The sequence below is a fragment of the Physeter macrocephalus genome, chromosome 13, assembly GCF_002837175.3.
Source record: "Physeter macrocephalus isolate SW-GA chromosome 13, ASM283717v5, whole genome shotgun sequence".
NCBI classification, from domain to species: Eukaryota; Metazoa; Chordata; class Mammalia; order Artiodactyla; family Physeteridae; genus Physeter; species Physeter macrocephalus.
In genome coordinates, this window is record NC_041226.1 from 52,298,611 (window position 1) to 52,324,631 (window position 26,021).

The 26,021-nt window shown below is 39.7% G+C and overlaps 1 protein-coding gene across 4 annotated transcripts in view; it reads left to right on the forward strand.

Annotated features, from left to right (window-relative positions):
• Positions 1 to 26,021, forward strand: part of SCEL (sciellin) — a 340,495-nt gene that overhangs the window by 242,355 nt on the left and 72,119 nt on the right. For all 4 annotated transcript variants that reach the window (XM_055089467.1, XM_055089466.1, XM_055089464.1 and 1 more), the window contains 4 exons: positions 5,345 to 5,410; positions 20,973 to 21,053; positions 22,877 to 22,942; positions 24,801 to 24,860. In XM_055089467.1, coding sequence (XP_054945442.1) covers positions 5,345 to 5,410; positions 20,973 to 21,053; positions 22,877 to 22,942; positions 24,801 to 24,860 — 273 coding nt within the window. The remainder of the gene's footprint in view (positions 1 to 5,344; positions 5,411 to 20,972; positions 21,054 to 22,876; positions 22,943 to 24,800; positions 24,861 to 26,021) is intronic.

Here is a 26,021-nt window from a genome sequence, read left to right on the forward strand (position 1 = left end):
GGAGGTGGGTCAAAAAGGATCTTGCTGTGATTTATGTCATAGAGTGTTCTGCCTATGTTTTCCTCTAAGAGTTTGATAGTGTCTGGCCTTACATTTAGGTCTTTAATCCATTTTGAGTTTATTTTTGTGTATGGTGTTAGGGAGTGTTCTAATTTCATTCTTTTACCTGTAGCTGTCCAGTTTTCCCAGAACCAATTATTGAAGAGGCTGTCTTTTCTCCATTCTATATTCTTGCCTCCTTTACCAAAAATTAGGTGACCATATGTGCGTGGGTTTATCACCAGGCTTTCTATACTGTTCCATTGATTTATATTTCTGTTTTGGTGCTGGTACCATACTGTCTTGATTACCCTAGCTTTGTAGTATAGTCTGAAATCAGGGAGCCTGATTCTTCCAGCTCCATATTTCTTTCTCAAGTTTGCTTTGACTATTCGGAGTCTTTTGTGTTTCCATAAAAATTGTGAAATTTTTTGTTCTGGGTTTGTTCTAGGTCTGAAAAATGCCATTGGTAGTTTGATAGGGATTGCATTGAATCTGTAGATTGCTTTGGGTAGTATAGTCATTTTCACAATGTTGATTCTTCCAGTCCAGGAACTTGGTATATCTCTCCATCTGTTTGTATCATCTTTAATTTCTTTCATCAGTGTCTTATAGTTTTCTGCATACAGGTCTTTTGTCAGCTTAGGTAGGTTTATTCCTAGGTATTTTATTCTTTTTGTTGCAATGGTAAATGGGATTGTTTCCTTAATTTCACTTTCATATTTTTCATCATTAGTGTATAGGAATGCAAGAGATTTGTGTGCATTAATTTTGTATCCTGCTACTTTACCAAATTCATTATTGCTGTGGCTAAAACTTCCAAAACTATGTTGAATAATAGTGGTGAGAGTGGGCAACCTTGTCTTGTTCCTGATCTTAGTGGAAATGGTTTCAGTTTTTCACCATTGAGGAGGTGTTGGCTGTGAGTTTGTCATATATGGCCTTTATTATGTTGAGGTAAGTTCCCTCCATGCCTACTTCCTGGAGTATCATAAATGGGAGTTGAATTATATCAAAAGCTTTTTCTGCCTCTATTGAGATGATCATATGGTTTTTATTCTTCAGTTTATTAATATGGTGTATCACACTGATTGATTTGCATGTATTGAAGAATCCTTGCAATCCTGGGATAAACCCCACTTGATCATGGTGTATGATCCTTTTAATGTGCTGTTGCGTTCTGTTTGTATTTTCTTGAGAATTTTTGCATCTATATTCCTCAGTGATACTGACCCGTAGTTTTCTTTCTTTGTGACATCTTTGTGTTGTTTTGGTATCAGGGTGATGGTGGCCTCGTAGAATGAGTTTGGGAGTGTTCCTCCCTCTGCTATATTTTGGAAGAGTTTGAGAAGGATAGGTGTTAACTCTTCTGTAAATGTTTGATAGAATTCTCTTGTGAAGCCGTCTGGTTCTGGACTTTTGTTTGTTGGAAGATTTTTAATCACAGTTTCAATTTCATTGCTTGTGACTGGTCTGTTTGTATATTCTATTTCTTCCTGGTTCAGTCTTGGAAGGTTTGCCTTTCTAAGAATGTGTCCATTTCTTCCGGGTTGTCCATTTTAGTGGCATATAGTTGCTTGTAGTAATCTCTCATGACCCTTTGTATTTCTGCAGTGTCAGTTGTTACTTCTCCTTTTTCATTTCTAATTCTGTTGATTTGAGTCTTCTCCCTTTTTTTCTTGATGAGTGTGGCTAATAGGTTATCAACTTTGTTTATCTTCTCAAAGAACCAGCTTTTAGTTTTATTGATCTTTGCTACTGTTTCCTTCATTTCTTTTTCATTTATTTCTCATCTAATCTTTATGATTTCCTTCCTTCTGCTAACTTTGGGGTTTTTTTTTTCTCTTCTTTCTCTAATTGCTTTAGGTGTAAGGTTAGGTTGTTTATTTGAGATGTTTCTTGTTTCTTAAGGTAGGATTGTATTGCTATAAACTTCCTTCTTAGAACTGCTTTTGCTGCATCCCATAGGTTTTGGGTGGCTGTGTTTTCACTGTCATATGTTTCTAGGTATTTGTTGATATCCTCTTTGATTTATTCAGTGATCTCTTGGTTATTTAGTAGTTTATTGTTTAGCCTCCATGTGTTTGTATTTTTTACAGATTTGTTCCTGTAATTGATATCTAGTCTCATAGCATTGTGGTCGGAAAAGATAATTGATACGATTTCAATTTTCTTAAATTTACCAAGGCTTGATTTGTGACCCAAGATATGATCTATCCTGGAGAATGTTCCATGAGCACTTGAGAAGAAATTTTATTCTGTTGTGTTTGGATGGAATGTCCTATAAATAACAATTAAGTACATCTTGTTTAATGTATCATTTAAAGCTTGTGTTTCCTTATTTATTTTCATCTTGGATGATCTGTCCATTGGTGAAAGTGGGGTGTTAAGTCCCCTACTATGATTGAGACAGCATATATACCGGTCTTGTTTTTGTATCCATTCAGCCAGTCTATGTCTTTTGGTTGGAGCATTTAAACCATTTACATTTAAGGTAATATCGATATGTATGTTCCTCTTACCATTTTCTTAATTGTTTTTGGTTTTTATTACAGGTAAAAATTTTCCTTCTCTTGTGTTTCCTGCCTAGAGAAGTTCCTTTAGCTTTTGTTGTAAAGGTTTGGTGGTGCTGAATTCTCTTAGCTTTTGCTCGTCTGTAAAGGTTTTAATTTCTCTGTCGAATCTGAATGAGATCCTTGCTGTGTAGGGTAACCTTGGTTTTTCCCTTTCATCACTTTAAATATGTCCTGCCACTCCCTTCTGGCTTGCAGATTTTCTGCTGAAAGATCAGCTGTTAACCTTATGGGGATTCTCTTGTATGTTATTTGTTGCTTTTCCCTTGCTGGTTTAATATTTTTTCTTTGTATTTAATTTTTGATAATTTGATTAATATGTGTCTTGGCATGTTTCTCCTTGGATTTATCCTGTATGGAATTCTTTGTGCTCCCTGGACTTGATTAACTCTTTCCTTTCCAATATTAAGGAAGTTTTCAACTATAATGTCTTTAAATATTTTCTCAGTCCCTTTCTTTTTCTCTTCTTCTTCTGGGACCCCTACAATTCGAATGTTGCTGCATTTAATGTTGTGCCAGAGGTCTCTGAGACTTTCCTCAATTCTTTTCATTCTTTTTTCTTTATTCTGCTCTGCAGTAGTTATTTCCACTATTTTATCTTCCAGGTCACTTATCTGTTCTTCTGCCTCAGTTATTCTGCTATTGATTCCTTCTAGAGAATTTTTAATTTCATTTATTGTTATCATTATTCTGAATTCTTTTTCAGGTGGACTGCCTATTTCCTCTTCATTTGTTTGGTGTGGTGGGTTTTTGCCTTGCTCCTTCATCTGCTGTGTGCTTCTCTGTCTTCTCATTTTGCTTAACTTACTGTGTTTGGGATCTCCTTTTCGCAGGCTGCACGTTCGTAGTTTCCGTTGTTTTTGGTGTCTGTCCCCAGTGGCTAAGGTTGTTTCAGTGGTTTGTGTAGGTGTCCTGGTGGAGGGGACTAGTGCCTGTGTTCTGGTGGATGAGGCTGGATCTTGTCTTTCTGGTGGGCAGGTCCGCATATGGTGTTGTGTTTTGGGGTGTCTGTGACCTTATTATGATTTTAGGCAGCCTCTCTGCTAATGGGTGGGGTTGTGTTCATGTGTTGCTAGCTGTTTGGCATAGGGTGTCCAGCACTGGAGCTTGCTGGTTGTTGAGTGGAGCTGGGTCTTGGTGTTGAGATGGAGATCTCTGGGAGATTTTTGCTTTTTGATATTACATGGAGCTGGGGCGGGGGGGGGGTCTCTGGTGGACCAGTGTCCTGAAGTTGGCTCTCCCACCTCAGAGGCACAGCCCTGACATGCAGTCGGAGCACCAAGACCCTGTCATCCACATGGAAAAAGAGAAAAAGGGAAAAAATATATATATATATATCGTTGCTCCCAAAGTCCACCTCCTCAATTTGGGATGATTTGTTGTCTATTCAGGTATTCCACAGATGCAAGGTACATCAAGTTGATGGTGGAGATTTAATCCGCTGCTCCTGAGGCTGCTGGGAGGGATCTCCCTTTCTCTTTGTTCGCACAGCTCCTGAGGTTCCGCTTTGGATTTCGGCCCGCCTCTAAGTGTAGGTCACCTGAGGGTGCCTGTTCCCTACTCAGAGAGGATGAGGTTAAAGTAGCATCTGATTAGGGGGCTCCGGCTCACTCAGGCCCGGGGGAGGGAGAGGTACCAAATACAGGGAGAGCCTGTGTGACAGAGGCTGGTGTGACATTGCACCAGCCTGAGGTGCACCGTGCGTTCTCCCGGGGAAGTTGTCCCTGGATCATGGGACCCTGGCTGTGGTGCGCTGCACAGGCTCCCGGGAGGGGAGGTGTGGACAGTGACCTGTGCTTGCACACAGGCTTCTTGGTGGCGGCAGCAGCAGCCTTAGCATCTCATGCCCGTCTCTGGGGTCTACGCTGATAGCCGTGGCTCGCGCCCGTCTCTGGAGCTCCTTTAAGCGGCGCCCTTTATCCCCTCTCCTCGCGCACCAGGAAACAAAGAGGCAAGGAAAAGTCTCTTGCCTCTTTGGCAGGTCCAGACTTCTCCTGGACTCCCTCCCGGCTAGCCGTGGTGCACTAACCCCTTCACGCTGTGTTCATGCCGCCAACCCCAGTCCTCTCCTGGCTTCCGACCAAAGCCTGAGCCTCAGCTCCCAGCCCCCGCCCATCCCGGCGGGTGAGCACACAAGCCTCTCGGGCTGGTGAGTGCTGGTCGGCACCGATCCGTCTCCGCCCGCGAAGGGCCTTCCTAGTGTGTGGGAACCTTTCCTCCTTCACAGGTCCCTCCCACTGGTGCAGGTCCCGTCCCTATTCTTTTGTCTCTGTTTATTCTTTTTTCTTTTGCCCTACCCAAGTACATGGGGAGTTTCTTGCCTTTTGGGAGGTCTGAGATCTTCTGCCAGCGTTCAGTAGGTGTTCTGTAGGAGTTGTTCCACGTGTAGATGTATTTCTGATGTATTTGCGGGAAGGAAGGTGATCTACGGTCTTCCTCTTCCGCCATCTTGAAGCCCCTCCGCCAGATTTCTTTTTAAAGAAATGTCTACATTGTTTAGTGTCAAAGGAAATGGGAAAAGGGGTTTACTTGGGGGAGCAAATAGCCTGGAATATACAGTTACTTCCTATGGCAGGAAGTAAATAGTTTTCATTTTATTTCCAAGACCTTGTAGGAAAGTCATCTTATTGCCTTTTTAACTGTCCATTTATTTTCAGCTTTTCCTGGTAGACATGTGGGTGGGGTCAAGCCTTTAAAGTACCATGTTTATAACTGATGTCATTTCTTAACAGACAGTCCTGGTTTCCACCGCCCCCTCCAGGTTATAAGGCCGCCCCAAGCACAGGAGCGAGCAGAAGGTAAGGGAAAGGTGTCAGAGGTAATTGAGATGTAATTTGATGGAAGAATATGTTAGCTATTGACAACGTATAATTGTGGATGCTTTGGAATAAACTGGAGGTAATTTTATGAACTCAGAGCATTGAATAAGACAGTGCCCAGTGAAAGTGAGGTCAGGATACAAGTGACCCTGGTAGGAAATCTGACAAGCTTTGAGGAGTAAGTGCCTGTATTTTTAGTTTGCTAAGGGTTGCTGTAACAAAGTACCATAAAGTGGGTAGCTTAAAAGAAATTTATTGTCTTACAGTTCTGGAGGCTAGAAGTCCAAGATCAAGGTGTCAGCAGGGTTCCTTCTGAGGGTTGTGAGAGGGGATCTGTTCCACCCTTTCTCCTGGCTTCCGGTGTTTTCCTAGCAATCTTTGGCGTTCCCTAGTTTGTATAAGAACCATCCCAATCTCTGCCTTCTTCTTTACGTGGTGTTCTCCCTGTGTGCGTGTCTGTGTCCAAATTTCCCTTTCTTACAATGGCACCAGTCATATCAGATATGGGGCCCAACCACGTCTGGTATGATCTCATCCTAACTTAACTACTTACGTCTGCAATGAACCTATTTCCAAATTAGGTCACATTCTGAGGCACTGAGCGTTAGGACTCCAATGCATGAATTTGGAGAGGACATAACTCGATCCATAAGGGTAGCAGAGGAGAGAACAGAGGCAAACACTAGGTGGTGGCACTCCAGTGTGGGCTCCTGGTGCACAGCGATTTTTGGCTATGACAAGCCCAGATGTCTGGATGGGAATAGGTGTGACAAGTTCTTCGTAAACTTTGTGACAGATGAGTGGGGGATTTTTGTTTGTTTGATTTTGTTTTGTTTTCCTTTTTTAAACTTTTTTGTTGTTGTTGAGAGCAATAGTTACAGGTAAAATTACAGAGCATGAGGAGGACACCTTGTTCTACAATTTCCATGCTGGGAATGTCAACAGCTATTTAACTTAATAAATATTTAATAAGTGATTACTGTATGCCAGGTATCGTTCTAGGATCTTGGGAGATATCAGTGAACAAAACACGAGCCTGCATTTGAGCCTTCAAAGAAGTAGACACAAGTGTAGGACTCCCATGATCTATGTCATCACTAACACTCGAAGGAAAATAGGTCTCCAAGCTGGTTTTGCTTTAGGGTATCCAAAATTGTTTTTATGTCATCCACCCCTAGAGTATCTTCACCAAATATTTCCATGTTTAAATGGGCTTTATTGTCCCAGTTCAACAATTGGAAAAGGGTTATGAAACAGTGTGCTTGTTTCGTACGAGATTGTTTTATTTCCAAAAGTTTTCATCTGTTGCACAGGCTTTTAATGTCTCTTTTATTTCCAAATAATAGGAATATTTGGAATAGGAATATTCCAAATAATAGGAATATTTGGAAATAAATGTCTTATAATTTAAGTTGAATCTGTAAGGACATAAATAAATTTTAGTTGACTCAGACACAAAGAGCTCAAGTTGTCTTGTTCATACTTCTGGCTGCATCTGCATGTGTGTGTGTACATATGTATTTATTATACGTGTATAGCATATATATAAAATTATTGAACATTTTGAACAATCACAACTTGGAATTACATTCACCTTTTAAAATATTTTCTTTTAAAACCTGTTCATCTATGGATGATTTACAATTATATGAATTGCCAAATATGGATTATATTTCTAGTTTAAAACCTCCTTTCTCCTCGGGCTGTGTTTAGCTATTTCTCCATGAGTGATAACTTTCATGGAGTTACCGAAGTGGGAAAATATTAACTACGGGTTTTGCTAGTTACTACTGTAAGATAATACTTTAAGATCCATCCAGTTTTTTCTTGATAGACAGTAACTGACACTTAGAAATATTTATCACTTATTTCCAAAATAACTTGTTATTTTTATCTTCTATTTATTATTCCATTATTAATGTAAATCATCATCATAATAAGCAACTGTTTATATAACTGTGTAAAGATACAAAAGGATTATTCATGAGCTAACATCTCATGTGTTCAATGCCCATTCAGCTGTGGATCTCTGTTTGCACAGAACTGATAGTGCTTGGCTATATGCCCTTCCGATTTATTCATAGCTGGATGTGATTTACATGGAAGATAAAATAAGTTACAATGCTCCTATTTCTGATTCTTGGATCAGATCCCTAGCACCGGAACTAAGGGAGAGGGAAGATTATTGGATAAGGTTGGTGAATTTAGATATCCATTCCTTTTTTAGAGTCACAGATTATTAATATAATGGCTAAACTGAAAGACTTCTCTTCAAGGAGCAGAGCTAATGTCATGCCAAGCTTTCAGGGGAAGGAGAGAATAATAACAATATAGCAATGCCTTTGATTTCTAAAGTGCTTTTCTTTGGAAGAGCTCAAAGTACAATTTCTGTTTCTCACCTTTAACGTCAGTGCATTCTCAGGGCTGAGAAATAGGCTTTTTAGTAAAAGCTGAAAAATAGAAGCAATTATTAAATGATGAAAGAAAGCACAGTCTTCAAAAAGAGATCTTTGTCCCCAGAAGAACAAAAAGAAAATGAAAATAGGTCAAAAACAGATAATAATGGAGGACTACGATTTTTAATACTCACCAACAGCTCAATGCTAAGCTTATTTCCCTTCAACCTTTGCTTATTCACTGGTCACTTCTCCCTTCCTCTCCCCTCCTATCTTATGCAAAAGAACTTCCCCTTAATACCAACACTCTCACTCTCATTTCTGTTCTTCATTTTGTGAACCTTCATTTTTTCCATCACCTATTCTTTCCCAGAGATTTCATTTTCTCCTACACACCCATTCCCAATCATTACAGGAATGGGTCATTTTCCCGAACTTTGTTCCCCCTGATAAAAATATGGAAGCTTGGGACAAAAGATAGAGGGATTTATAAAAATGAAAATAATTGTGGTTAAGATTTTTTTTCACATTTTTAAATTGGATTATTTTAATTAGTTATCTATTTTATACATATTAGTGTATATATGTCAATCCCAATCTCCCAATTTATCTCATCCCCCCCCCAAAAAAAGCAATTTCTTAAAACAAGAATCATTTTATGTATGAAATACATTAGTCTTGCAATAAGAGGGTTAAGATCTGGGAGATCAAACAAAATTTTGGAGTTAAAAGTCAAATATCTTTGAAAGCCTCTTGCTCCCTTTCTGATAAACAAGATTAAAGAGAGAAGCTGTAATTCATGATAGTAAGACATAGCAGGTAAAGTTCTGAGCTTAAATAAAACTTTTTCTAGCTGATTTCATGCTCCTTGGTCATTGGATGTAAATGTTCTCTGATCGTCTCTTCCTTCTCTTATTGAGAAGGGAAACCATCAACTTAGTGTTTTGAATGACCAATCTGTGTCAATAAGATTATTTCCTCTGAAATCTTCTTTTCAAATGCCATCAGAACCTGTAATTTCTTTTCATTTTAATCAGGACTGAATCAATCTTTAGTGTTATAATTTTTGTTCCTCATTACATTGATCTGTCTCTCCTACCTATATGATCATATGGTATGATAAACCCCTATATGATAAACCCCTAATTCACTGTTTCCCCCCCTCTTCCATGTTCAAATCCCTTTCATCTTAAAAAACAGCCTCTAAAAATTAATAGCCTAATCTTATAAATCTGTTTAACTGGCACCCTGTCTCTCCATCACAGCCAAATTTCTCAAAAGAGTTGATGACACTGGCCACCTTCATTTTCTGGTTCCTACCTTTAGTTCATGGAAACAACTCTCCTCAAGGTCACTAATGACCTTGCTGATACATTCTTGTTGACATATCCGTCCCTATGACTAACTGACCTTTCAAAAGCTGCCACTGGCTATTCATGCCTTTAAAAATCTTGTCTCTGATTGTCTTTTGAAACCATCCTCCTCCCATCAACCCCAGCACACTCCTGGGTTTTTTGTTGTTGTTGTTTGTTGTTGTTGTTGTTTATAGGCATACTTTGTTTAATTTCACTTTGCTTTATTGTGCTTTGCAGATACTGTGTTTTTTACAAGTTGAAGTTTTGTGGGGACCCTGTGCATTAGTGCCGTTTTTCCAAAAGCATTTGCTCACTTCATGTCTCTGTGTCACATTTTGATAATTCTCACAATATTTCAAACTTTTTTGTTATTACTGTATTTATTATGGTGATCCATGATCAGTGATCTTTGATGTTGCTGTTACAAAGAGATTGTGACATGCTGAAGGCTCAGATAATGGTTAGCATTTTTTAGCAATACAATATTTTTAATTAAGGTGTGTACATCATTGTTTTTAGACATAATGCTATTGCACACTTAATAGACTACAGTGTAGTGTAAACATACCTTTGATATGTGTTGGGAAATCAAAAAACTAGTTGTGACTTACCTTATTGCTATATTCACTTTATTGAAGTGATCTGGAATTGAACCCACAATATCTCTGAGGTGTGCCTATATTTCTCTAGCCATTTTATCTCAGCTGCCTTTGCTACCACACCATCCTCTACCAAGCCCTTAAATGTTGATGTTCCTAAAGGCTTAATATCCCTCTTCTCTTCTTGTTCAGTGCTGTGCCTTTTGACAAGTCATCCATGCCCATGGCTTCAGCGGCCACTTGTATGTTCCTGACTCCTTCGTTTATATCCACTGCACACCTTGTCTCCGAGTTACCTTTGGTTAGTCAACTGCCTACTTGACACCTTCGCTTAAATATCCCAAAAGTATTGCAGACTCAACAGGTTCAAAATGAGATTCATAATTCTCTTCACTAACCTTGCCCTCTGTCTCAATAACACTATCCTCCAGTCAATTGATGTCCTTGACATCTTGAAGTCTTTTTTATACCTTTCTTTCCTTAACCACCAATATCCAATCCATCAGCAAATCCTGTCAGTTTACCTCCCAAATGCCTCTTGAATCTACATACCTCTCTCCATTTATATCATCATATCTCCCCTGAACTATAACAATAGCTACCTAAATATTCTCCCTTTATTCACCCTAATATCCACTCCCCTAATCTCTTGCCTACACAGTTGCCAGATTGATATTTTTAGAAGGATAATTGGAACATATCACCCTCCTAAATAAAAATATGACTGTTCATTGTTCTTAGAATAAAGACCCAAATCCTTAGCATTAACTGCCTGTCCTTACTTCCCTTCCATCCCTCGTCATTCCCCCTTGCCCTCTGTTCCAGTCACTTAATCTGTGTAAAATGTGCTATACTCCCACCTTCTGCAGACCCTTAGCATATAAGGTTTCCTCTGCCCGGTATGCTGTCTTCTCCCCCATCCAGGGCACTATGTTCTTGGGGCCATGTTTTGATCTGATCTCTCTTCAAATTGGCACTTCTGACTGATCTCTGTTCTGTCCTCTCTCCTCCACATTAACTCAGACATTGAGGATGGCAGCTTCTTTTCCTTGATTTGTCCAAATACCATTTGCATTAACGTTTAAATAAAGATATGGGATGATGGGTGTAGGAATACATTGTAAAAGCCCAGACCAAATGATGTAAAATGTAGTTTTAAAAATTCCTGTTTGTAAGTTCTTTGGCCACTCCTGTAATTGACCATTTCTCATTGGTTGACATTTCTCTACAAGCCTGACCCTGTTGCCGTTTTGCTCAGCAGCCCCCCTTCTTCTTTCTTCCACCTCTTTTTCACCTTCCTTTCTTCTTCTCTCCCCTCTAACCCCCACCCCCTAAATTCTTATTAATTACTTATGCCTGGTAGTTTAGTTGTCTTTTGCTGTCCCAGGCTATCCTCAGAGAATCTCATCCTCACAACCATACACAATGACATATCCACTCTTTGGGAGGTATTATATGCTACCTTTTAAAATAAAATTATTTTCTTGTGTCAAAACAAAATAAACATTCTGTCATCCACACTTAAAACACCAAAACTGTCTCCCTTACTCCCCTTATTCAATAGTCATTGTAGTGAATTCCAGGGACTTCATGGTGCCGATCAAAGCAAAAGATATGACCACTGGGGGGTAGGCAGTAGCAAACTAAGTGCTTTGACAGATTTGCATGGAGAGGGAGTCATTCCCAGCATGAAACCTTCCAAAGATAAGAGCACAGGGGCCATAACCCAAAAGGGGAGGAGAGCAAGGGAACTCCTGAGAGAGAGAAGGATCACAGAGGGAACCTACATGTCTAGGTGTCAGCGCTCAGCAGCATGGTGGGCAGTTCCTGGGTCAGAGAACTCTGAAGGGCAGCAGCAGCTTGGAGGATTTTATAGCTCCAAAAGTTGATAATATGGATGCACAGGTAACCATGACACAAGATCAGCTATGTGATCATGAGAAGAGCATCAACATTTTCTGGGAGCTCTGATATGGTAGGGAGAGCTTCTAACAGAGGATTCAGGGGAAGGATCCTGAAAGAGGTGTGGGATTTGGGGGAAGCAGAGGAGTTACACAATGCCAGGTTTTCAAGCCCAGGGTGATTTTAAGCATAATGATACCACCAAACCGAGGTAGGAAGAAATGGAAGCAGAATTGGGAGTACACAATTGGTCCTAAGAAGCTGGATGTGCATTGGTTTGAGCAAGTGGTCTGGGATACTGAAAGGATGTATTTGTGGAGATTAATTTCCATGCAGTGAAAAACGGGGGAGAGGTGTTTAGGTGAGAGGTTGGTGCCTGAGATCCAGATTTGGGAATGATTCCAAAGATTTTAAATGTAGTGTATTCAAGGAGAGGTTACCTCTGGAGAAAATACTAATTGAGAAGAAAATGAAAGTTGAAGCATGATGTTTCTGCACATCCAATGGTAGAGGAGAAACCAGAAAATAACTAGTGCAATTACGTGGTTAAGGTGAGGTGTGATGAGAGGTAGGCAGGGTGAAGGTAGAGGAGTTGGGCGCATTCTACCATCCAAAACCAGCCCATCCTTCAGAGTCTGGTCTGAATCTTAATTCCTCCACACAGCTTTCTCAGGCCAAAAGGTTGTTTTTAATCCTTTGAACTCAGAAAGTTAGTTTATTGTCTGCAACCCTCACTTGGCAATTAATTGTGCATTACCTTGAAACATTACTTTTTGGGGGCATACTCATCAGCTAGATGGCATCATCTTATAACCCTATGACTCATCAATAAATTTACCCATAGTAATTTATCAATAAGTACATATTGATTGATTAATTTTAATACATCTTAATAGGTTCTTTTTAAAAAATCTATTTATTTTTGGCTGTGTTGGGTCTTCGTTGCTGCACGCGGGCTTTCTCTAGTTGCGGCGAGCGGGGGCTACTCTTCGTTGCGGTGCGCCGGCTTCTCATTGCGGTGGCTTCTCTTGTTGCAGAGCACGGGCTCTACGTGCATGGCCTCCAGTAGTTGTGTTGCACGGGCTTAGTGGTTCCGTGGCATGTGGGATCTTCCCGGACCAGGGCTCAAACCCGTGTCCCCTGCATTGGCAGGCGGATTCTTAACCACTGCACCACCAGGGAAGCCCAATGCATCTTAGTATTTACAAGATAAGGAGTTTCCCTCGACTCGTTATTGTCTCTTTGTCATTAGGCTTTATTCTCTGTGTTTAAGATATGATGACTGTTTAAACATCCTCTTTCTCTCTCTTTCCAAAACATTTGTTGAGCTCTGACTATGTGCTAGCAAAGGACTTTGCTAGAGGCCAGGAATACAAAAATGAGTAAGATCCAGTCCCTATTTCAAGAAACTCAAAGTCTGTCAGGGAGTCATTTTGAGACAGGAGTGCCACACATGAAGGCAGGCCCTGACTGAGAGCGGGTCCTGGGGGATGATAAACACTGGGGTTGCAATAACCACCGAATATGGAGCATGAAGAGGGAGGCAATAGAGGATGTATTTGGGGTACAGTGGGGTCAAAAGAGGACATGCCTGAGGTAAACCTTAAAGAATGAAATAAGAGTAAGCCAGGTGCAGAGGCGAGGTGGGGATGGAGCCATTCCAAGCAGAAAGGAGAGGAGGAGCAAAGATTCTAATGCCAGAGAGCATGGGCTCTGAGCGTGTGTGCGCATGCAAGCTCACACATGCTTGCGTCTATTCGTGTGTGTAGAACTATGGGATTCCTATCTAAGAGGCATTCTCTGCACTCATCCATCATCAGTTATGTTTAGTGATAGCAGTAAATCCGATAATTACAAATTCAACGCCATGTAGAAAAATGCCTTTTTGTGTAAGACATTATGGGCAGATATTTGTGATTTGTGATAAGCTTAGGTACCTTTTCAGAAGATTGCTTCTATTTTAAGAGTTAATGCTTTGCTTTTATGTAATTTGAGCTCTGTGTACTAAAGATTCTGAAATATGTCTAAAAGAAAATATACATGTCATCAGTACAGAAATTTAGAAGGTCAGAGCCAGTGAAAGTTTTTCCTTTCCCCCTTTTTTCATTTTAAGATTTATCAGAAAGCCTGACACAAAGCAGTTTGTCAGCAAGCACTAGTGTGTGTCTTCATTTTTCAAGTTCTTAAACTTTTTCTCATCTTCGAGTCTTTCAAAAGAGTGATAACGTTTGCCAGGGCTTGAGCCAGTGGCGTGGATGATAGGTGCCATTCATGAGAGATGCCAGTCAAATCACAATAAAATATAGGCACAGCATTTCTAGGAAGTTGATATTAAAGTTGCTTCTGATTTCAGAACCCACCTTTCAATATGGGTATTCTGTTCATGGTAAATTCAAGTGCTTCTGATTCTGTATTTAGGTGACTTAGAGAGGCAGTGCTTAAATGGCATATGAAGCTCATTTAAGAAACTCACTGAAGTCCAGTTTAGGTAGTTGTTTAACAGACAATATGAATGTTTATGATGTTACCCATTCTAATGATTCAGGAGCAACAGTGAAGCCATCACCACCACCAAAAAACCAATGTGTTTTTTTCTGCAGTCATTTCCAAAGACAGAAAAAAACTGTATAAAATGTGATAAAATTAAAATAGTGGAAACACACATAGGAAATTATCATATTGTTAAATGCTTGCTACATACTTTCATAATTTCCCATCCATATTTGTTTCAACCTCTTCTCTTTCAGTGGTTTTCACTTCCACTTAGCTGATTGGTAGATTTGAAGGAGGAAAAAAAAATCCTGATTGAGAAGTGGGTTGCCATGGCAACCTTGCACTACAATTATATTTTTCTGTCTGTAGCTATAAACGGTAAAATGTAGCCTTTCTAATTATGCTGCAACATTTTTAACTCTATTGGTACCAAACCTTCTACAGAGTTTGCTGTCACCCTAAATTAAATCATACTATATATTTATTTCTATCTCAACAAAAGCCTTCTTGTATTACCTAGATCTGTCGTGTAAAAATTAGGAGTCTAATACTCTCAGTAAAATGTCAAAGTATAGTGATTTAAAAATCTTATCTGAATCCCTAGAATACACATTATAGACATTCAAAGTAATTAGAACATTAACCTGAGTCAAGGTTTATTATTTTTGAAAAGTCTTGTTTGAATAGAATGAGGAGAAAGCTAATTCAGAATGTGCTGCTATGAATTCTGCAATACTTGAAAATGTCTGTCCCTCTGTGTCTATTGGCAGCTAAAGTTTATTTGAGCTCTTATAGCTCCACCCTAAATTATACTAATTTACATTTTATTAACCACAACGGAATCTACACACATTTAGAAAGTGCAGTATATGAATGTTCAAGGTACTTAATCCATAGCAAGTCCTCAGGGCTCTGTGGAACTGAAGATTCCTTGCGATCACTCTGCCTTCCCATGGTCATGCAGTGGTTTACCAGCCACGGATCTGGACCAGTCTCATCCTTTTGTAAATGAAGAAGCAGATTCTTCAGAGAGGATCAGTGTTCTTTCCAGGATCAAATCGAAGTCTAAAACCTAGGTCTCTGGAATTTTAGTCCAGTGCATTCTCCATTGCTGTGGTGTGGCTCATTGAAATGGTCCTTGGTCACTGAAAGTAAGACATTGTTACAGCAATCATTCTTTTGAGCGAAGAATCTAAAGATTCTTTTGACTCTTTAGAATGCCTTGCATGCTGTAAGCTCTTTGAGACCATGGATCACACCACACCTTTTCTAGTCTTTCAGTGCCCAACTTTGCCTCATACGTTGTTATGTGTCCTAACATTATAACTAGGGCAGCTGTGGAATAAGTGCTTTTTGAACTGATGCTTTCTTGGGCAAGGAAATAATGCAGGACAACCTATTGTTCTTAGATTTTCACTGGTCATACCTGGAAGAGTATTGGTTTGATACAGTGTGATAGAGGAAAAAGCATGGGATTTGACATGAGAAAGACTAGGTTAAAACCTTGGCTGAGTCACTAGCAGTGTGATCCAGGGCAAATTACTCACCTTTTTTTAGACTCAGTGAAAAAAATAAACCATATACACTCCACAGGATAGATGTGTGCATTGAATAAAATAAAGTATGTGAGAACTTGACCAAGTTGGCATGTTACCCAAAAAATATAATTTCCCTCTCCTTTGCCATTGTTGGAATAAAAATTCTATTTGTGGGACACAAAAGCTAAGCACGATGGAAAGTGAAAAGAAAACTCACCATCAACTCTTAGAGTCAATTATTCTTTCAACCTTGACCTGTGCTGAGTAATAGAAATGTTCTTCTCAAAGTCAGTCTGGAACAGACGTCACAGAGCCAAGCATGTTTTCCAAAAAAGCCGTAATGCAAAAAAGTGATCTTTGCAGCAGCATATTAAAATGAGGAAATATAAACAAGTTGACAGTGTTATTTCTATTAGCTCTGGCCCTTGGCCTACAATCTGCAAGTTTTCACATGTTGCTGGGGAAAGCTGCCTTTTGATTCCTGACAATTATTCTTTACAATTATAGCCACTAGTGTGGTGTCATTGACCCTGCAAATGTCTTATGGGGTTGAGGGAAAGACAGAGGGGAGAACCAGGGTCGACTCATCCAAGCTTAAACAGTGTGTTTCAAAGTGGTGTTCAGACAGGATCGTTCCACATGAATGTCTCTCGTTTTTGTCTCTTCAAAACATTCCGGGCCACAGCTTCCTGCCTCGCTCTCACATTCTAATGCCCCTGCTTGGCATGGCCTCTAGCTCCTGGCACGGCATGAATGACTCCTCTCATTGTCCCCAGGGCCGGGGTTCTGTCATCTGTGGCTGTCACTGCAGAGATGCAAATGAAAGCTCCTTTGAGGTGGATTGCCCTCAGTGTGGACTTGCCCTGGCCCAGGCCAACAGGCGTGTAAATGCATCACCCTCAGAAATAAATACGCTCCTCTGCTTTTCCTGGCCTTCACAACTGCACGCCTACCTTTTCTTTCCCCAAGCCATCTCTTTCCTGTGCACCCAGGTCTTCTTCTCTACTCATCTTTGACTCTCAGACACACCCAGTCAGTATTTACCCACCTCTTTGAGGGCTTAGCCACTTTACATGGAAGAAATTTAGCTTTTTATCAATGTGATTCTGGCATAAGCAAAGTTGGGCACCATCCCTTGTCTCCTTTTTTGTAATCCTCCCTTCCTTCTTGTTACGGCTCTCCTGCCTGTTTTCAGATATCCAGTGCCTTGTCATTAATAGCTGGGACTGACCACCTTCTTACCCTTTCCTCTGTCCCTGGAAGAGAAGCATATAATCAGCTAATCGACACAGATACATGAAACACACATTATCACTTAAGTGACATTACATTATTCCCAACGCGGGGATATGCTTTGAGAAGGGAAGATGATAGTAATCAGTATAAATAAAATAGCATCTAATTGTAAAATCTAACATTAGGTTAGAATGGGGCGACTATTTTCCTGTAAATTACTTTCTCCAGGCATATCATGTTACTCAATAACTCATCTGAGCGCCCAGCACCTACTAGGTATTAGGTAGTGGAATCAACAGTGGACTTCTGTGGGACAGCTAAACTTGAACAGATTGTAAAAGTTTTAGGCCGCTCTTCAGTACCCATTTTCTTCCTCACCAAATAGAATTTCAGCCAATCCCTCCACCTTTCAACACAGCTTTCTTGGGCACCAACATCATATATAATCCTAGTACTTGGGATACAACTATCCTTTTAGGGCTTTCAGTCCAGCCAGGGTGGAAACAAAAAAATTCTGTGTAATTCAGAACAGCATGGTATGCGTTGTGAAGAAGGTGTGCTATGGGAAGACATAGAAATGTATTCACCACAGCGTTGGGTACCACTACAGACAGTAATCCCCAAGATAGAGTCTGAAGGGTAAGGCGAGTATCCATGTGAAAGGGAGAAGGAGGTATGCCCAAGAGAAGAGAGATGTGCCGTTGTGGTGAGATGGGTTTAGGAAGTGCAAGTGGTTTGGCCCAGCTACAGCGCTGGGTTTGTATGGGACCAGCACAACAGCCACAGCACTTAAACTGAGCCAGGAGGTGCTCTAATGCTTTGCATGCCCTCCTGCTGGCTTCAAAGCCACCATCAACACAAGAACCAGAAGACCCACCAGGCTCTGTGTCCGCTTCTCCACTGCCCGTCACCCAGGAACTCACGACCACACTGCCAGAAAGCTTCAGGACTAATTCCTTCATGTTCCCCATCCCTGTGGCCATGGATCCCCATGGGAACCCCGATCAGATCATTTCTCGTCACCTGGACCATCCCCACAGAGCTCTGTGCATCGCTGAACATGACCCAACCTAACAGCATCCCAACCCCTCAAACCTGTCCACTGAACCTTCCTGGATGCATCATCCAGTATCATCAAAACTCGCTCCTCTTCAGGCTCGTCTCTCAGTGAGGGCTGCTTTGCTTCTAATCCCATGTATCACAGGGTCTGGAGGAAGAGGCGGGATCCTGTTTGCTCTATATTGCTACTTCCTATCAATTTTAACTCCCTCCTTCCTAAAACTCCTCATCCTCTTTGAAGCCATGCCATCATGAGCTTCTCTTCCTCATCCGAAGGTCCCTGAGCCACTCACCCTCACTCTGTGGAGACTTTGGCACTGGGTTCATCGTCTCCCACAAACACCCCTCCTGTCATAATGCCTGCTGATTTCCAAATCCATGTAGTGGATCCTTCCCTGTCCTGGCCTTTCACTTTCTTGATCTTCTCTCCAATGATCTTGTCCATTGTCCTACCCCAGCCCCCCATAGATCTTGCCCTTGTAAGTAACCACACGCACTACAAAACTTCAATTTCAAATCTTTCCCTTTCTGACTTCCATTTTCTATCTACTCACTCTTTATCTACTCTATCCAGCTCAGTCCCTCTAGTCCTCTGATTCCAGTTCTCCAGCCCCACCACAACCACCAATCCATTGATTCTACCATCTTTTCACAGCTCCTCTCCCCTCATATCCTCAGTTCCCTCCATGTCCGTCTCAGATCCCACGGTCCCTCTCTGTGATCACTTCCTTACATACCCCTTCCCTTGTCATCATTCTTTGTTCCACTTTCTTGGCTGAATTAGAAACTTCGTTAAATCCAACTCTCTGTTTAGTCCGTTCCTGCTCCTAAAGCAGCTGAACATGGCAAAAGAAAATAATGGCTACTAGCCTTATTTTAATTCCATGAGCCTTAACCTCAACTAAGCCATTGGTGTTGCCCAAAGAGTCCTTGAAAGGCAGCACCACTGGGGGAGGGCTTATGGAGCCAGACTTCCTGGTTTGGATTTCTCACTCTGCCCCTTACCAGCTGTATCATCATGGGTTATTTATTTTCACTTTCTGTGCCTCAGTCTTTTCATCTGTAAAATAGGAAGAAGCAGAATACTTATCTCTGGGATTGATGTGAGGATCAAATGAATGAGCTCTCTGTGCTTCCATCCAAGACCAACCTCCCCCCTTGTGCCCTAGGTCTCCTGGTTTCCCAAGTCTAGCAATTTTCTGCTCGCTCTCCTGCACCATCAAATTTACTGTCTTAACTGGATCATTCCCATCAACATATCTACATACTCTAGTAACCTTCCTTGACCTATCAACCTTCAGGTAGCTTCCCATTTTTCTCTTCCCTCTTCACTGCAAAATGCCTCAAAAGAAGTATCTACATCAATGCCTCTGCCTCCCATTTTGCCTTAAATCCACTCCTAGAAGGTTTTTTCACCACTGCTCCATCAAAACTGCTCTTATCAGGGTTAACAATGACCACCATATTGCCAACACCATGGTAACTCCGCACTCTTGTTTCATTTGCTCTGTCCGTAGCATTTGGCATGGCCAAATGCAACTTGACACATCAAATGCTTCTTGAAACACTTGTCTCACTTGACTTCCGGAACCACACCTTCATATTTCTCTTCTTTTCTCCTTGGCTACTTCTTTTCAGACTCTTTTACTGTTTCCTTCTCATATTCTTGATGTCTGGACACTGCAGGTGTCAGGGGTCAATGCTTGGCCCTCTTTTCGTCTCTACCTGCACTGACTTCCTTGGCGATCTCATCCAGTTTCAAGGGTTAGATGCCATCTCAAACCTGATGATGCCCATATTTATATGCTCTTCCTCTTGATATCCTCATGGCTCACTTTATCACTTCCTTCAGTTCTTGGCTCAAATTTCACCTCACAGACAGGTGTTCCCACACCATCACTCTATATTCTCTTACTCTGTTTTATTTTCTTCTTAGTACTTTTCTTCATCTGTCATATATTTATTTGTGTATTGAAAGCCTTTTGAGAACTGGGGAATTTTCCACTTTGTAGAGTGCCGTGTGCATAGAAAGCTACCAATAAATGTGTTAAATAAAATCATGATTTCGTTCAGTCCTGACAGCACCCCAGCAATCCTATTGGAAGAGTTATTACAAATGAAGAAATGGAATCAGTTTAGGCCATTGTCACACAGCTGGCAATTCAGGCAGCCTGACCCCAGAGCCTACCTGCTCCCTAAGGTGCTGCAGAAGCCAGAGGGGTACAGAGAGTCTAGATCACAGGGATACTTTTATGGAATTTATCTTGAGGATAATGGGGAACCCCTGAGGTGGGAGTTTCAGGGTGGGGGAGTGACGTGCCCTAGGTAAAGTTCTGACTCCATCCCATATATGCCCATAATTGCCTGCTCTAGTTCCTGGGTGATCAAATCATGCCAGCTCAGAGGCTGCCTTGGCACTTTGTTGGAAAGTTTAGGCTGACAGCGTATGTAAGCTTTGCCAGCATCAAACTGGCCTGTGCTGACAATATTTAAGTCAGATTTAGTTAAGAGCTTCAAATCAACTTCACCTTGAGGTCTGTGGAATTAAAAACCTTTCTTGCTGTTTCCGTAGCAGCCTGACAGTTGGCATAATTCCTAAAGAAGCTTATATGTTAATGCCCAAGAACCATTTACTGTGCTATGCGCTGCTGACCCAAAATGTCACAACTTGAGTGAGACAGTCTAGTAAAATATTAAGCTGTTTAAAGAACACATTATGTTTCAAACTATAGTTGGGGAGGACAGTATTTCCAAAAATCTGATTAAATGAACTTTTAAAATACCTGTAATTTGACTTATTTAAAGTTTAGAGCTCCAAAGATCCTGGCCTTTCAGGTAGCTCATGCACAGGGGTTGTACGATGCATGAGATATTTCCATATAGACAATAAATGCATTTGGTGAATAGATGCTAAAATTTACTGTGTTTCCATGGTGAAATGAACTGCTGTTTCTGTTCTAAAGGGAACCAACTGTTCACCCTCCAATACCTCCAAAGCCCAGTTCTCCTGTTTCATCTCCTAACCAGCTGAGGCGGGATAACAGGTAAGACCTAGCACTCCAGAATTTCTTGCAAAATAAAGTTCAAGGGAAATGAAAGCAAATGAATTGTGACTTGTTTTGTGCAAAGCATGGGTATGTTTTGTGTGCATATTCACTGAAGAAGCACTTGGAAAGATTTTCTAATTCTATTTGCCCACACAAACGTGTATTTATGTTTGTCGTTGGATACTTATGGCCATTACTTGTCTTATGGAAGTACACTTTCAATATAGAAACTAAACAGTAGTCATGTCCAGGAAGTGGGTAGTTCTTTAGTCTTATTTTAATTGAGACATTTTTTATTTCAAAACTATCACAAATTTTGAAAAAATGTTCTAATTAACTTGTCTCCGAACCAAGAAAAAAAGACAGACTTGCTTTTCTACTTTGAATCTCCAGTGCTGTATAATTAATACTTAAAAACAAATTCAGAGATCTGAACATCTTCCCATGTGTTCCTGTTAAACAGTTTAATCGTATCGAACTGTTTTTCAAGACCTCATGGCACATTTCCATTATTATTGAGAGATTTAAAAAATGGTATCTCAATGAAGACTGAATACATTAGATTTGCTTAATGGCCTGCCTTTGATTCTTTTGTATTTTTACTTTTTGATGGTGATTCTTTTGACAACGTGTAAGACAATTTGAGAACTATTCTTTATGAAGAGGGTAACTTCAGCCAGAAAATGCTGATTGGGTGGCAGGGCTATGTAGCTTTACGCATTCAACCTAACGAGTTAAAAACCCAGGTCTGAATTTCTATTCGGTGAAACTTCACAGTACCTTTGAAATTTTGTCCTTGGGAGGAGAGGATACTTTTTTTTAATGTTAAGAGAATACTTCTTCATTGAATTAATTAAAATATAGGCCAGATTTATAATTTTTAATTTGCGCAACAGTTATAATTATACTCTTAAAAATAACTTCTCAGGCTTTCTCTCTTACATTATTTTTCCTTTTACTTTGATAGTACTGAACAATTAAATCTTAATTTGAATAGGGTTTTTTAGGGGGCTAAAAGAAGTTGGTGTTAGTACCACCTAAATTCTAAACTAAAACTCGGGACTCTAGAGCAGTGACCTTGTACAGATTCAAAAGAAGCTAGATTTCATGGGAATTGGTCTAATCCATTTTTACTACTCTAATTTATTTCTTCCACAAATGATCTTAAATATAAAATGAGGACAACTTGCATGTTAAAACCCTGATTACTTTAATCACAGCAAGATGACTTTAATGAAAGAATATGAAAAGGAAGTGTTTCCTATGTAATTAACACATGTCCTCAGGAGTACAAAAAAATAGTTGAATATAATTTCTTGAGAACAAGCAAGAATGTATAAGTAGGCCAATCAGATACTTAGAAAAAGAGCAGAGAAAAGTCTTATATCACAAATTGTAACAGAACCTAGCACTGTAAAATTTAATTCTGACAACTCAAAGTGGTCTTTCTCAATGTGGTGGGTGTACTGGAAATATGAAAGTGTTTACCATCTTATCTGAGCAAACATATTTCTTGATAGTATTCAAATGGGATAAGTCTTTGAGAAAAAAATCCCTCTGATACCTAACAAAAAATGATTCTTATTATTTAAAAATATTGTATCATTATCTAATAGAGATAAGTGTAAAAATGCTTTATTGATGACTGGAAACTAAAATAAAATGAACATGAACATATTTAGAAGATTTTTATCTCCAGTAGTGCTGTTGTTCAAACACACTTTCATCTCTTTGAATGTAAATGTTTTCTCATGAATTTAAATGTAACAGAGAAGTGTTTTCTTACCTAACAGACATTATCTTTAACTTGAAAAATATAGGCAGATATGTCCACCTAAACCAAGTGCATATACAGAAACCAACAGATCTGCTGAAAGAAATATAAGGTACAGTGATCTATATCTGTATCTATATATCTATATCAGTGTAATTGCAGATATGATAAAGTATGCTTTATTGGAACACTTAAACATACCTAAAATTAATAATAAAATAGACAAAATCAGTTTTCCAACTGACTTCAATAGTGGGTAATAAATGTTTTTATATGTACCTACAGAATTTAATTCCTTTTATTTCTATTCTAAGCATTACATTATGAGCAACCAAAATTGTCTGAACATGATAACAGAATAAGATCAAACCCCTTAAGACAGGAAAACATCTCTTTATTCCCAGCACTTGTCCCAAGGTTTATGATACAGCTGTTGTTGACGTGTAAGTGAATAGGTGGAAATATAGTTATTTGATTGAACATCTGCAAAAGCTTTGCCTAGAATTGGCTGTATAACAAGATCATATTAAGCTTCACCTGCACCATCAGAAAAAGGCTTACAAATTGCGTTGATGCTTTTGAGCAAGGTTTCCCCATGACAGTGCTAGTTTACGCCTATTGTCTTGCACATCCCATCCAATTTAGAATTTGTTTTGGATATTTATTTATTTGAAAAACACTATTTTCAAAATTAGTTTTTGAACAATGTTATTTTATAGGTCTATCAATATGATAAACCAATTTTTTTATTATGGTTAAAAACCTAACATTAATTTACCATCTTAACCATTATAATAAGCCAATTTTTTTAGACAATTTTTTTGACTGAAGCACATTTTTCAAAGTGCCAAACTTACATACTTTTTATTTTCTTTATTATCTCCCTTGACTCTCAGGCATGCATCACACAGATATCTTACCTTTGGGGAGAGTACCTTGAACCTAGTACCTTAAGGTATAGCTCTATCTCAGCGTTTCCCAAACTATGTCCCATGTGCCACAAGATGTCAATGAATGTTCTGTGAAAGAAGCATTTCATGGCCTACATGTTTAGGAAACACAATAGAATAGAGCTCTCTATCATGAACTTCCCGGAACCTCCAGTGTGCTTATACATATTCCAAATCTCTAAAAGTCAGTTATGTTTCCCAAATTTACTTGACTACAAAATTCTATCTTCATGGAACCCTATTAACTTTCTAAGATATCATTTATGAAGCACAGGTCTTAATAACAGGTAAAGCTATAAGGATTTCCCTAATTATTCCTTTTCATGACCTAGGGAGACCAGTGGGGATTCAAGCTCAACTACAGTTTTAAATGTACTTTCTTTCCCTTTGGAAACATAAGAAGACAGATACTTTCACCTCATATAAGGGACTAATTGATCATCTGAATATGTTGCTTAATGCTCCTTGGTTGGTAGAAAAACTTCGGAACATGTTTCTATGTTTACTTTTGCAGTTAATTGAATTTTCTTTTCCATATCCTTTTTTTTTAATATCCACTCTTTTTTTTTAGATTCTTTTCCCATATAGGCCATTACAGAGTATTGAGTAGCGTTCTCTGTGCTATACAGCAGGTTCTTATTAGTTATCTATTTTATATATAGTAGTGTGTATATGTCAATCCCAATCTCCCAATTTATCCATATCCTTTTTAAGTATATAAATTGTGTACAACCAATATAAGTCTTTAGGAGAAACTGTAGTTATTTCAGTGAGCAGTAGATGGCAGAGCCAATGCCCAGGTGGAGTGACTGGGGTGTGTGTGTGTGTGTGTGTGTGTGTGTGTGTGTGTGTGTGTGTGTGTGAATGCCGTGAGCTGATATGACAGACTATTTTGTTATTCAGTTAAACTCAGTCCTGATAACACTTGGAGTTTTGCTTTCTTCACTGAACACAGATAAGACATTTTAGCTCCTTCTAAGATAGCTCTACTGTCATTGACTTGAGTTTATTTGTTTGAAGGAGTCAGGATCTTGAAAGCATCGTCAAAGTGGCCACTTCATTTCAGAAAGCTGACAAGGGGTAAGAGCTCAAGAGCTTTTGAACTTGCATTTTTCTTCTCTTTTTGTTTCAAATGCTGTTTATCACATATAATTTCAAAGAAGAAAGACTCAGTCTCTCTAGATTAGCGTCCCTGAGAAATGCGTGGTACTGACATTTATGGACACTCTTCATCCTCTGCTTGCTCTTCTGCTGAGTAAAGCTCATCCGGTCACCACAGTTGTCCGTGGTGGTGACCTTACTCCAAACCCCCAGTCATGTATTTATGTTGCTGACCCAGATCTTTATTTATCTGTCTCCCCAGCACCCCCATTTAGATTGTCCTAGGCTATTTTCAACTTCCTCCCCAAATGTGCTATTTCCTGCCTTCTCTCTTTTCTTTCATTTAGGCAAGATCACCTTTCTGGAATCATTTTTTTTTTAACATCTTTATTGGAGTATAATTGCTTTACAATGGTGTGTTAGTTTCTGCTGTATAACAAAGTGAATCAGCTATACATATACATATATCCCATATCTCTTCCCTCTTGCATCGACCTCCCTCCCACCCTCCCTATCCCACCCCTCTAGGTGGTCACAAAGCACTGAGCTGATCTCCCTGTGCTATGCGGCTACTTCCCACTAGCTATCTATTTTATATTTGGTAGTGTATATATGTCCATGCCACTCTCTCACTTCGTCCCAGCTTACCCTTCCCCCGCCTTGCATCCTCAAGTCCATTCTCTACACCTACATCTCTATTACTGTTCTGCCTCTAGGTACTTCAGTACCATTTTTTTTTTTTTAGATTCCATATATATGTGATAGCATACAGTATTTGTTTTTCTCTTTCTGACTTACTTCACTCTGTATGACAGTCTCTAGGTCCATCCACCTCACTACAAATAACTCAATTTTGTTTCCTTTTAAGGCTGAGTAATATTCCATTGTATATATGTGCCACATCTTCTTTATCCATTCATCTGTTGATGGACACTTAGGTTGCTTCCATGTCCTGGCTATTGTAAATAGAGCTGCAATGAACATTGTGGTACATGTTTATTTTTGAATTATGGTTTTCTCAAGGTATATGCCCACTAGAGGGATTGCTGGGTCGTATGGTAGTTCTATTTCTAGTTTTTTAAGGAACTTCCATACTGTTCTCCATAGTGGCTGTATCAATTTACATTCCCACCAACAGTG